Source organism: Lynx rufus, unplaced genomic scaffold (genome assembly GCF_022079265.1).
Source record: "Lynx rufus isolate CCGP_SWC_20201006 ecotype Redwood Valley unplaced genomic scaffold, mLynRuf1.p SCAF_17, whole genome shotgun sequence".
NCBI classification, from domain to species: Eukaryota; Metazoa; Chordata; class Mammalia; order Carnivora; family Felidae; genus Lynx; species Lynx rufus.
In genome coordinates this window covers 15,056,262-15,068,427 of record NW_025814831.1, presented here as the reverse complement: position 1 = coordinate 15,068,427, position 12,166 = coordinate 15,056,262, and the positions used below count along the sequence as shown (strand labels likewise).

Here is a 12,166-nt window from a genome sequence, read left to right as displayed (position 1 = left end):
AACACGGGAGCTTTAGGGTGGAGAGACGGCAGATCAGAGGCTATTTCAGGCTCTGTAGACAAACACTAGAACCTTCCCCTAGCAAGACAGGAGCAGGTAGCCCACTCCCCCCACCTCCACCCCAACACAGCCCTTTGTAAGAAACAGGTCCAGTCACAGAAACTTGCAACATTGACATTGATGGCCAATTTGCAGATAAAAGGCCCACCGTCAATACCCCTGTCAATACCAAAATCCTAGGAGACAAAGTGTTGAGATAAAAGGAGTCTATACAGCCCAAGTAACAGCACTGGCAATCACCTGTGAACTCGACCCTAAAGACAGAGTCCTGGGCTTTGGGGATGAAATCAAGGGAGTCTCACTCCACATGTTAGCACTCAGCCCTGGCCTGGCATAGTTACAGCAGTGAGAGCAGTAATCTTACCAGTAATAACCATCACCACCACCACCACTATCCCCCACCAGAGCATTCATATTGTGCCAGGCAAGGACCTAGGTTCTTTGCAAGAATTGTTATCAACAACCCATTATTATCCTAATTTATAGCTGCACACTCTACAGTTAAGGGAACCAAGGTAAATTGAGATATTTCTCAAAGGTCTCCCAGCCAACAAGCAAAGGAACACTTACTCCAAACATGCTCTCTTAACCAAGAGACTTGGCCAGAAGCTCCATGAAATAAGGCAGATAATTGGCAAATATTTACTAATTGTTGGCATGGTAGGTACTATGAACTACGTTAAGTTAAACTGGGGCAAAAAAAAAAAAAAAAGGAAGAATAACCAGAATTCCTTTTACTTACTCTGTAAAAAAAATCTTGAACTTTATTAACCTTTAAAGAAAAAAGCCTCCCTACTCTTTAAAAAATCTACCATCATCTATCCAGCAAATATTCAGGTTGTTCAAACTCATAAGGAGGCTAACTAAACAAAACAAAAGGAGAGGTGATAATATATAGCTCAAGGGCTGTTTTTGGTTGGCATTACCCAAAACGCAGACTTATTTAGTTCCAAGCACCCGGAGGCCCGAGAGTCTGAAGCTCCTGAAGATTTCCTGAGTGTAGCATTGCTTTTTGCTCAGATTTCTCTATTGCTCTCTTGATTGAAATTTCTGTACATTAATATGTGCTTTTTTTTTTTTCTACATGACCTATTTTCCAATGGGACTGAGGGGGAAAATCACAAATGCATATTTAAAGCCACAAGGGTATTTAAATTCTCCCTATTTTTGTCAGACATTTTTAGTACTTTCTATTTGAGATGAAAGATAAAAACTTGCGTGCATGATTAATTGTAACGATGAAAGAATGCGAGGCTGTTGCTTAAGAAACGAGAACAACAAAGGAATAAACTACTGCGGGCATCACCAGGACTGGAATGACACTGCTCTGTGTACTTGATTTCCATGGCAACTAGCAGTGGGAAGATGAATGTTTCATAGTCACTCTGCTCTGCAGTACACGTCTATAAATCAAACTTGCATAAAGAGCACAAGATTTCTGCTGTGGGCTGTACTCAGAGCTGGTTTATTTTCCTGTTACTGTATAAGTATGGAAAAGAAGCACAAAACAATGAGGTCATTTTTAGTGGGGAACAAACTCAGAAATTACTAATACACCTGCAGCAGGGGATGTCATTCATCTAGCCAGAGATGGGGAGCAGAGCAGGTAAGGCAGACGGGGAATGAAAACCCCGCCTGCTTCTGTAAGGGTAACAGACACAGGCACTTGTTTGCTCTGAGAACTGTGTGTGTTATGATGTGCCTCCCGGCCCTCCCCTAACTCTGCTCCAAAATGTAGGTAGGAGCATCTTAATTAGCTGTCTTGGATACAAAGTTTCCACTGTGATAACCCGGCAGAAACAATGCTCTGTGTTTAGTATGAAAGTTTATGAAGGCTGAACATACACACACTTGCTTTTATTTACACTGAAAATAACTCCTTGTGTAGAAGTTAGGACAGAAAAAGAACACGCCAGCGTTGAATTGGGAGTCAGGAGACCGGAGTTTTGATCCAGGTCTCTGTAACCTTGGGTAAGCCATTAAGTTCGTTGACCTCCATCTTCTTAGCTATGAGAGAGATGGTATACCTGACGTCTCAAGACTCTGCCACCATTCGATGCCACAATTCTGTGATCTTTAAATCAAAGAAAAGCAAAGACCGAATCAATGAGCTCTAACCAAAGATATCAGCTGTGCCCTTTCTAAAAACTACGTACCTTACACAGCCATACTATTAGTTACTAGTGTTTAACGATTCTACCATCACAATGAAACCTCTGCCAACTTGTTTCAAACTTCTATACGCAGAATATGCTGCGGAAAATTAAATAAATTTTATTCTGAGTTTTTAAAAGTTTTAAAAAATTTGTAATCTTATAACTGATTTTTATAACATTATACAGAAGGTTTTTTAAGTTTATTTATTTATTTTGAGAGAGTGTGTGTGAGCAGGGGAGGGGCAGACAGAGAGGGAGAGAGAGAATCCCATGCAGGCTCTGCACCACCAGCACTGAGCCCAATGTGGGGCTCGTTCTCACAAACCCATAAGATCATGACCTGAGCTGAAATCAAGAGTTGGACGCTTAACCACCTGAGCCACCCAGGTGCCCCTAACATTGTAAAGAATGTTTAAATAATCTTCCTGTTACACAGATAAGGGCTTCCTATCAGTTCCTGCCAAGCAGGAAGCATCCTGCTTCTTGAAGTCTGCAGCTCTTAGAGATATTTTGAAGCTTTTCTGGAGTTCATCTTTGGAACAGTAAGTCTCAAAAAGAGTGAAACAAACAAATGAATGGATAAACCAACTCTGAGGGACCACCTTTTGCTACAGCTTTCAGCAATCTTGTATTCCCTTCCCCAGTCTTCAATGCTTAGGCAGATTTTGACCTGCAGGTAAGTATCACCAGGATAGAGAGGGACATATCTGAAAACCAGATCAACTATCTCTTCTGTGAGCCAGTGAGTCTACAAAATCCCTGCGGAACTTCACAACCTAGAAATATCTTTTCATTAGTGGGGCACGAGGCATTATCAGACCCAAAGAGGACCTGCTGTCCTCAGGCCTGGCTAAGTCCAGGGGACAGCAGAGGCTCAGATGACTGAGTCCCAGCCTGCGCCTCGAATGAGGGCAGCGCAGGGAAACAACACCCAAGGAGCACTCATTGTCTCATTTAATGCTTATGCCAACTCTGGGGAAAAAGATGTTTACACCTGAGCTGTAAAGAATGTATGTAAGTGACTACAGGAAGACGGTTATGAAATGCGTGGGGCAATTCAAAACCTGCTCTCCCTGACTCTAAGGCCTCTCTGATCTGTTACCTGCATCTCAGGACACATTCAAGGAACAGACTATCGCTCTACTGGACTTCTTTGGCATTAAAAAAACAAGGGGTTAAAAAGAGCTAAGCAAAAAACCTAGCCCTAAGAAGCATGTTAAGGGTAAAAAGTAGTAATCAATATTTCTCAAGTCTAAATTTGGATCGTAAGTAGAACCAGGTATGCTTCTCGGACATGCATTATTGTCCATACTTCAATTCCCTAGACAACGGGCTAAAGGCTATTTCCAGGATGAAGCCAGATGTTACACAACCACGTAATTTCCAATATGTGAATACTGTGGGAGCCAATGACATTTTTACAAGAGTTTACTAGAAATGTATCCTGCTGTCTATCCAAGAGATTTGGGTTGCTTCCTAAGCTTAGAAGACGTAATACTTTGGTACTAATACATAGACTTGTGGTACTAATTTTTCAAAAACTAATAAAATAACATTTATTAAGGAAGGCTCCAGATTAACCTCCTCTCTTTCCAATTAGTTTCTTATCAGAGTTTTTAGCACCACCAGCTGGCTAAAGAGATCTACTACAAACTTGTTTGGTTCTCAACCTGCTTTGTTCATTAAGAGAGGATCATATGTTTATTTCACATTTAATTTGTGGTAAAGTAATTTACTTCAGCTTCTAAATAAAATTAGAAATGCCTTTCCTTGTCAGTCAAATAAGTAGTAATCCGCTTTGGCTTTTTTACATAAGAAGGAGATATATTGTGGTTAGTAAGTCATTAGGGAAAACTGAATCTACCCACTAACACTAATTTGATTTCTTACACCGTAATCGCACCCTCAAAACACAAAGACTAAGAACTACAATGAAAATCTGAAACTAAAAGAGAGAGGAAACTAAATGGTCCTGAATACTACACTAGCCTATAGTGTTTATATCAAACACTAATTTAATTGGGAATAAAAATGATTGAGGAGGTAATTTCACTTTTAAAAATTCTGAGTTTAGGGGAACCTGGGTGGTCAGTCAGTTAAGCATCCAACTTTGGCTCAGGTCATGTTCTTACGGCTCATGGGTTTGAGCCCCGTGTTGGGCTTTCTGCTGACAGCTCAGAGCCCAGAGCCTGCTTCAGATTCTGTTTCCCTTTCTCTCTGCCCCAATCCTGCTTGTGCTCTCTCTCAAAAACAAACATTTTTGACATTATTAAAACATTAAAACATTATTAAAAAATAAAATAGGGGCGCCTGGGTGGCGCAGTCGGTTAAGCGTCCGACTTCAGCCAGGTCACGATCTCGCGGTCCGTGAGTTCGAGCCCCGCGTCAGGCTCTGGGCTGATGGCTCGGAGCCTGGAGCCTGTTTCCGATTCTGTGTCTCCCTCTCTCTCTGCCCCTCCCCCGTTCATGCTCTGTCTCTCTCTGTCCCAAAAATAAATAAAAACGTTGAAAAAAAAATTAAAAAAAAAAATAAATAAAATAAAAACTTTTGAGTTTTCCACCAAGATTCCTGATTTGCATCTGACATGCATATATATACACCACTATCTTTCCATTTATCTTTCCTTCCTGTTTAACTGAACCACATCTAGCAATGAATAACAGTACAAAGAGAGCACAACTAAGCCCTTAGGGTTCAAATCTGATCTCCATACAATGAAATCAGTCAGTGAAAATAAATATTCCTGAAGAACTAAGTCTGGTGATTTCCCCCAAACAACCAATTTGTCCATGAAAAGTACATCCAGCAACTTGTTGTCAGGACCAACTTCTAACCTACAGAATGAATGGCACCAATATTGTAACAAATTTGGTCACTACAGAAACTTTTCTACTACTCTACAAGGCAATGCACAAGAGAGAAAGAAAAAGAAGGTTCCGTCCAATTAATCAAATCTCACTCCGATGGTAGAGTTCCACTAAAAGCTTTCTGATAGAGTCTGAAACTACTGTAATAATTTTATGATGATAGCAGTTTAAATATCCATACAAATGTGTGGTCAAGTTCATATTTTTTAAACTCTCTGAGTTTAAATCTGCAATTGAAAGCCCAGTAAAGAAGACAATGTGTAATAGTCTCAGATAAAACTAAGGACCAGCAGATGCTCTACCCAATTTTTTTAAGTCATCTCTACACCCAACATGGGGCTCAAACTTATGACCCTGAGATCAAGAGTCGCAGGTGCCACCGACTGAGCCAGCCAGGTGCCCCTGATGCTCTACCCAATTTAACACATAATTTGAAGATGCAAACTTTGATCAATTTCATTCTATTCCTTCGCTCACTTGTTTACTCATTCATTCATTCATTCATGTATTCATTGAATACTCCATCAAACACAGTTAAATTTCTGCAAAAAGGGAGTGAGAGTGTACTTTTCTATGGCCCTCTCCTCTCCTCTCCTTGGGTTAGAGCCTTGCCATGTCAGCTCCAAGGCAGAGAAGATTTCTATTTGAAGTCATGAATGGGTTACAAGAAACCTCAACAATAATATTGACTTGGGTTGAGAAATACATTTTGTAACTTCTATTTTTGTTCCTACATAGGTTCTTTAACATAATTCCTGAATGATACTGAAGGCTAACTGTGTTCAGATATTTTATTTTAACTGCAAATTCAGCCTACTCTACCATTATCAGGCAGTGGTATTCTTAAATCAAAAGATATAAATTTGAGGTGTAAGAAAAACACATGACCATTAACAAGTACCAGCAACATGAGTGCCATCAAATAAAATGTTTTTATTATTTGTGAGTTTCCCATGTTAGTTTTCTTCTTTAAATTTTTTTTAATGTTTGTTTATTTTTGAGACACACACACACACACACACACACACACACACACACACACAAAGAGCATGAGCGGGGGAGGGGCAGAGAGAGAGAGAGGGAGACACAGAATCTGAAGCAGGCGCCAGGTTCCAAACTGTCAGCACAGAGCCTGATGCGGGGCTCGAACCCATGGGCTGTGAGATCATGACCTGAGCTGAAGTCGGATGCTTCACCAACTGAGCCACCCAGGCACCCCATCAGTTTTCCTCTTTAACCAAAAGATAAAATAATTGAGAATTAGGTCCAGTATGGCTTGAAATTAGCAATAAAGGGCCTCAGCTTTATCTGTAGAATGGGTATGAGTAAGAGGTGATGTGTGGGATCACTGCACGGATTCAGTAAGATGACTCTAGCAGGTGTTTAATGAACAGGAGAATGGACGGATACAGGCCAGGAAAGCTGAGGGGGTCTGAGCATCAAGGACAGGGTTCCCTGGCAAGATGCTCAACACCCTGAGAAGCTGACAAGAATGAAACCTGAGAAAAAGAATAGGGGGAGCTACCTGAAGGGACTTAGGTGGTGGGGGCAGCTTTCTAGGCTGGGGGATGAGAGTACGTGTGCAGACAGCTATGGAAGTTATACACACAGGAGAGGGAATGGCAGGTGGAGAAAGGTCTTAGATCAGAAAAAGCGGAGGGGGTGAGATCAGAACAAAGGAGGGGAATTAGAAAAAGAGATCAGAAAAACAGATTAGAAAAACAGAAGAGATCCTCTTCCTTACAACTAGAATTGAAAGCAAATTGAGAGCTTTGGGGGCAAAGAGGAGGCAGGAGACATAACCCGGGCAGAGGCCACGGCCCTGTCCATGAAGCAGAAAGGCAAGCTCACCTGCAGAGCAGAAGGAAAGTTTTGGTACAACGATGACAGAGAGCAAGTTGATCTGATCGTGTGTGACAATGCTGAGGAACTGGCTTAGGGTGTAATGCCAAAAGTTCTGAGGCCCCTCAGATGAGTACAGGCCGTGGGTCCAGGAGAAGATGCTGACTCTCCTGCCAACAATTTGCTATCCCTGAAACAGGAAATCAAAGACAGATGAGACCAAGTTCTCCTGGATGCTAAAAAGGGCAGGATATGACTTCGAGTGACAGCAACGCCAAACCTGAGCATGGAAAGGAAAGCATTCTGGAATTACACAGGACCAGGGCTGCGAAACTGTGTACAGAAGTGTGCCAAACACTGTGGTCAAGTAGGTACAGCAGTTTCTGCCTGAACTGAGAATGTGGTCCCATTCTGGGACTGGCCATCAGAGGATCAAAGCAGGCAGCAGGGGAACTAAGAACCGGGATCCAGGAAGGTGGACATAGAGTTCACAGACATTACTCTGGATGGGAGAGGGAGAGGGAAACGTACCATGGTGTGTTTGGGGGAGGGGGTGGAAGCATTGGACAAAGAAGACAAACGGTCAGCTCGCTCCAGGTCACAGACTGGCAAGGAGCAGGTCCAAGTAACTACCTAAGGCCACTTGAGAGCACGGGTTCTGCAATACCGGGCTGTGGGCAGGTCAAAACCAAAGCCCCTTCCACAGAGGCTCAGCCTGAGGCTAGACTACAAGTGAAGATAAGGAGGGGAAAGTGGTGTTAGATATTCTGGGGGCTTAGTTGCAGCCAAAAACAACAGAGGCGGAAAATGCAGATACACTGGGGGGGGGGGGGAAGAATGATGGGGTCCAGCACAAGATTCCAACAGCCATGTTCAGCCACCAGTAACTAGTTCTGGGATCCTAAAATCCTAAGTTCCATAGACGAGGGTGGGGGTCGAGGTGAGTGAAAAGCAGGAGAGAGGACTGGGAAAAGTAAAGGTTATCTGAATAGACATTTTTCCAAAGAAGACATACAGATGGCCAACAGACACATAAAAGGATGCTCAATGTGACTCATCAACAGGGAAATGCAAATCAAAACCACACCTGTCAGGATTGTAAAGTCAAAAACACAAGAAATTACAAGTGTTGGCGAGGATGTGGAGAAAAAAGAACCCTCGTACACTGTCAGTGGAAACACAAATTGGTGCAGCCACTATAGAAAACAGTATGGAGGTTCCTTGAAAAGTTAAAAATAGAATTACCATATGACCCAGTAATTCCACCACTGGGTATTTTCCCCACAAAAACAAAAACACTAATTCCAGAAGATATATGCACCCCTATTTTACTGAAGCACTATGTACAATAGCCAAGATATGGAAGCAACCCAACTTCATAGATGAAAGAAAATGGGGTGTAAAACAGCAAAATACCTAGAAATAAACCTATCTAAAGAGGTAAATGATCTGTACTCTGAAAACTATCAAACTCTTATGGAAGAAACTGAGGACACAAAGAAATGGAAAAGCATTCCATGCTCATGGAAGAACACACGTTGTTAAAATGTCTATACTACCCCGTGCAATCTACACGTTTAATGCAAATCCCCATCAAAATACCACCACCATTTTTCACAGGGCTAGAACAAACAATCCTAAAACTTGTATGGACCCAGAGAAGGCGCCGAATAGCCAAAGCAATCCTGAAAAGAAAAACAAAACCAGAGGCATCACAATTCTGGATTTCAAGCTACATGAACAGACACATGAAAAGAGGCTCAACATCACTCAGCGTCAGGGAAACACAAATCAAAACCATAGTGAGATACTACCTCACTGTCAGGATTAACAACACAAGAAACAACACGTGTTGGTGAGGATGCAGAGAAAGGGGAACCCTACTGCACTGTCGGCAGGAATGCAAACTGTGCCATTGCTCTGGAGAACAGTATGGAGTTTCCTAAAAAGACTAAAAATAGAACTACCCTCTGACCCAGCAATTGCACCGTTAGGTATTTATACAAAGGATACAATAATACAGATTCGAATACACGCACCCCAAATTTTATAGCATCATTATCTACAATAGCCAAACTATGGAGGGAGCCCACATGTCCATCGAATGATGAATGGATAAAGATGTGGTCGATATATTTGATGGAATATTACTCAGCCATCAAAAAGAATGAAATCTTGCCATTTGCAATGATGTGGATGGAGCTAGAGTGTATTATGCTAAGTAAGTCATTCAGAGAATGACAAATACCATATGATTTCACTCATGTAGAATTTAAGAAACACAACAGATGAACATATGGGAGGGGGACAAAAAAGGGGTGGGGGAACAAACCATAACACAGTCTTAGTGATAGAGAACAAAATGAGGGTTGATGGAGGGAGGTAGGATGGGAAACGGGCTGGATGGGTGATGGCTACTAAGGAGGGCACTTATTATGATGAGCACTGGGTGTTGTATGTAAGTGATGAACCACAGAATTCTACTCCTGAAACCAATACTGCACTGTATGTTAACTAAAATTTAAATTTAAAAAAAATGCGGTATACACGTACAGTGGAACATTACTCAGCCATAAAAAAAAGAATGAGATCTTGCCATTGCAACAACATGGATGGATCTAGACAGTATAATGCTAAGTCAGTCAGAGAAAGACAAATACCATATGATTTCACTCAACATGTGACTTCAGAAACAAAGAAAAAAAGAGACAAATAGATTCTCTCTCTCTCTCTTTTTTTTTAAGATAGAGTGTGATTGGGGTAGAGGGGCAGAGGGACAGACAGAATCTCAAGTGGGCTTCACACTCAGTGCAGAGCCTGACGTGGGGCTGTATCTCTCCATCCTAGTATCATGACCTGAGCCAAAATCAAGAGTTGGATACTCAAACACAAAGAACAAACTAGTGGCTACCACAGGGGAGGCGAGTGGGGAGATGGGTGAAATAGACAAAGGGGATTAAGAGTATGTTTTCATGATGAGCACCTAGTAACATATAGAATTGCTGAATCAGATTGTATACCTGAAACTAATCTAACACTGTATGTTAATTACACTTCAATTTTTTAAAAAGGTAAAGTTTTATCCGTATTAGGGCCTACCCTGCCTCTCCCGGGGTCAACTTAGGCACTGGGACAGGCAGAGGCGAGGGAAAGAACAGGAACTAAGAGGCGCCACGCGAAGTCCATGGTGCATTTAATTACTACTTCACCCTGATTGTCTCTAGCAGCAGATTGCAGCCAAGCAGATAATGTGGTCAAGCCAGAAATGATAAAACACAATGCTGAACTCACAGCTACTGATGAGAAAGGTCTTCCGAGTGAACCAGAGCAGAATCCTACCTTACCAAGAAACAATCATGGATTTAGATTAGCACCCCCACCCCAGTTAAAATGATAAAAACCCATATGTCATTAAAAAAAATTTTTTTTGCTTTCACAGGTTATTTGGCAAAACACTATTATGATGTAATTCCCAAGGCAAAATGCGTAACACATGGGTTCCTATCAAAGCAACCTGAACTGGGATGAATGCTCCGGTTTCACGTGATAAAACACTACATCAGCTTCCTTTTGTATATTTTGTCAAGGATTCCTTTTGTTTATAGTGCAGATAACCAAATGAAGTCTCAAGTATAACAATCCAAACCAAACCAATTCATATGAACAGAGAAAAGCTATTTCATCATGCAACTGATTTAACAAGAGCATTTCTGGGCAGAGCAGGTGTGCCTTGCTTCCTCATGTTTATGCTCAGTATTGTGGGGATAAAAGGCATGGTTCCTGTCCTCAGGGCGATTATACCGTTTAAAGAAGAGAGAAGGGAATATAACAGTGAGTAACAGCACAAGCTTGGTAGTTAACCCGCCTGAGTTTGAGTCTCGGATCCATTACTCACCAGCCGGTGACTTTGAGCAAGTCTGTGACCTCTCCAAACTTTTCCCTCCGTAAAATGAGGACAGATAGGGCCTAACCCATGAGGATCCTACAGGGATTCATTCAACACAGTGCCTGGTACACAGTAAACAGTAAGTGTTAGTGGCTAGTATTATCGTGCTTACTATCATTAGATACCTTAATGCTACAGGAGTTCTAAGGAAGGTAAAGAAACTTTCTGGGCTGGAGTGATCAGGGAAGGCTACATAGAAGACAGAGTTCAGCTAAGCTCTAAGGAATGGATGCCATTCAGGCATGTGGATGAGGGAGTCAGAGCAGAGAGGGCAGTGAACCTGGCAACAGCAAAAATGCCAGAAGAGAAATGATAAAATCAGTACATGGCAGGCAGATCGGAATGGTGGAGAATTTCTGATTTGAGAAAACGATGGGAGACACGCTAAGAAGGCACACAAGGCCTCTGTGTGTGTGTGCGTGTAGGGGCTTTGCATGACAGGCCAAGGACTCTAGGGGTTAGCTGGCAGGCAATGAAAAACTACTGAATTCAAAAAGTAAAATTAAAAAATAATGCTAAAGAAAAAAAGTAACGCTAATCTTCCTCATGCAAAATGTAACTGGAAGGGTAAACCAGTGATTTTCCAACTTGAACGTGCGTGTCTATCACTCAGGGATCACGTTAAACACATTTGATTCAGTAGGTTTGGAGTGGGGCCTGAGATTAGGCGTTGCTAATAAGCTCCTTGGTGCTGATGCTGCTGGTCACTGGAAGGCTCTTTAAATGGCAAGTGTGTGTCTATTCAAGGTAGCCTGATAGAGGAGGACTGGGTAGGAGGCACGCAGACAAAATGGCTAGACGTGAGGTGGCAAATCACAGGTCCTTATGTCACAGTAAAAACACAGTACTGAAAATTTTAATTTCATTGTAGGAGATAGATAAGAAGGACAATCAGAACTCTTAAGTGGAACTCCTAATCCTGAGCCTATTTTTTTCGCATCTTAAAATAATATTAAATATCTCACGTAAAATATAAATTTATTTTATTAAATACGAGCTTTTCTTATTTTACTAATACAACACACAGTATCATTAGGATTGTTTTACCCAGAAGTTAGCTCTCGACTACAAAAGAAAAGCCTAAGAAATGGATTCCTCTTTCTATAAAGGAAAATGGCATGAATACATTCATGATGTGTGGCTATTAATAACTTCAGGGATGACTGAAAGGGTTAGCAACATTTGGTCATAAGAAAGAAACCATGGCAGCAGTATCTTATGTGACAGTTGGAGTAAAAGAAAAATAGCCCCCATGCTATTACAGCAGGAACAGCGTATTCGACCATATATGTAG

The 12,166-nt window shown here is 41.6% G+C and overlaps 1 protein-coding gene across 4 annotated transcripts in view; it reads right to left on the bottom strand.

The window, feature by feature from the left end:
• EFCAB11 (EF-hand calcium binding domain 11) overlaps positions 1-12,166 on the bottom strand; it is a 159,704-nt gene that overhangs the window by 112,213 nt on the left and 35,325 nt on the right. The window contains exon 6 of one of the 4 annotated variants that reach the window (XM_047080238.1): positions 1,765-2,134. The exons of the other annotated variants lie outside the window; for them this stretch is intronic. Coding sequence (XP_046936194.1) covers positions 2,068-2,134 — 67 coding nt within the window. The 3' untranslated portion in view covers positions 1,765-2,067. Of the gene's footprint in view, positions 1-1,764; positions 2,135-12,166 lie in introns of those variants that run through there. 4 annotated transcript variants of the gene reach the window in all.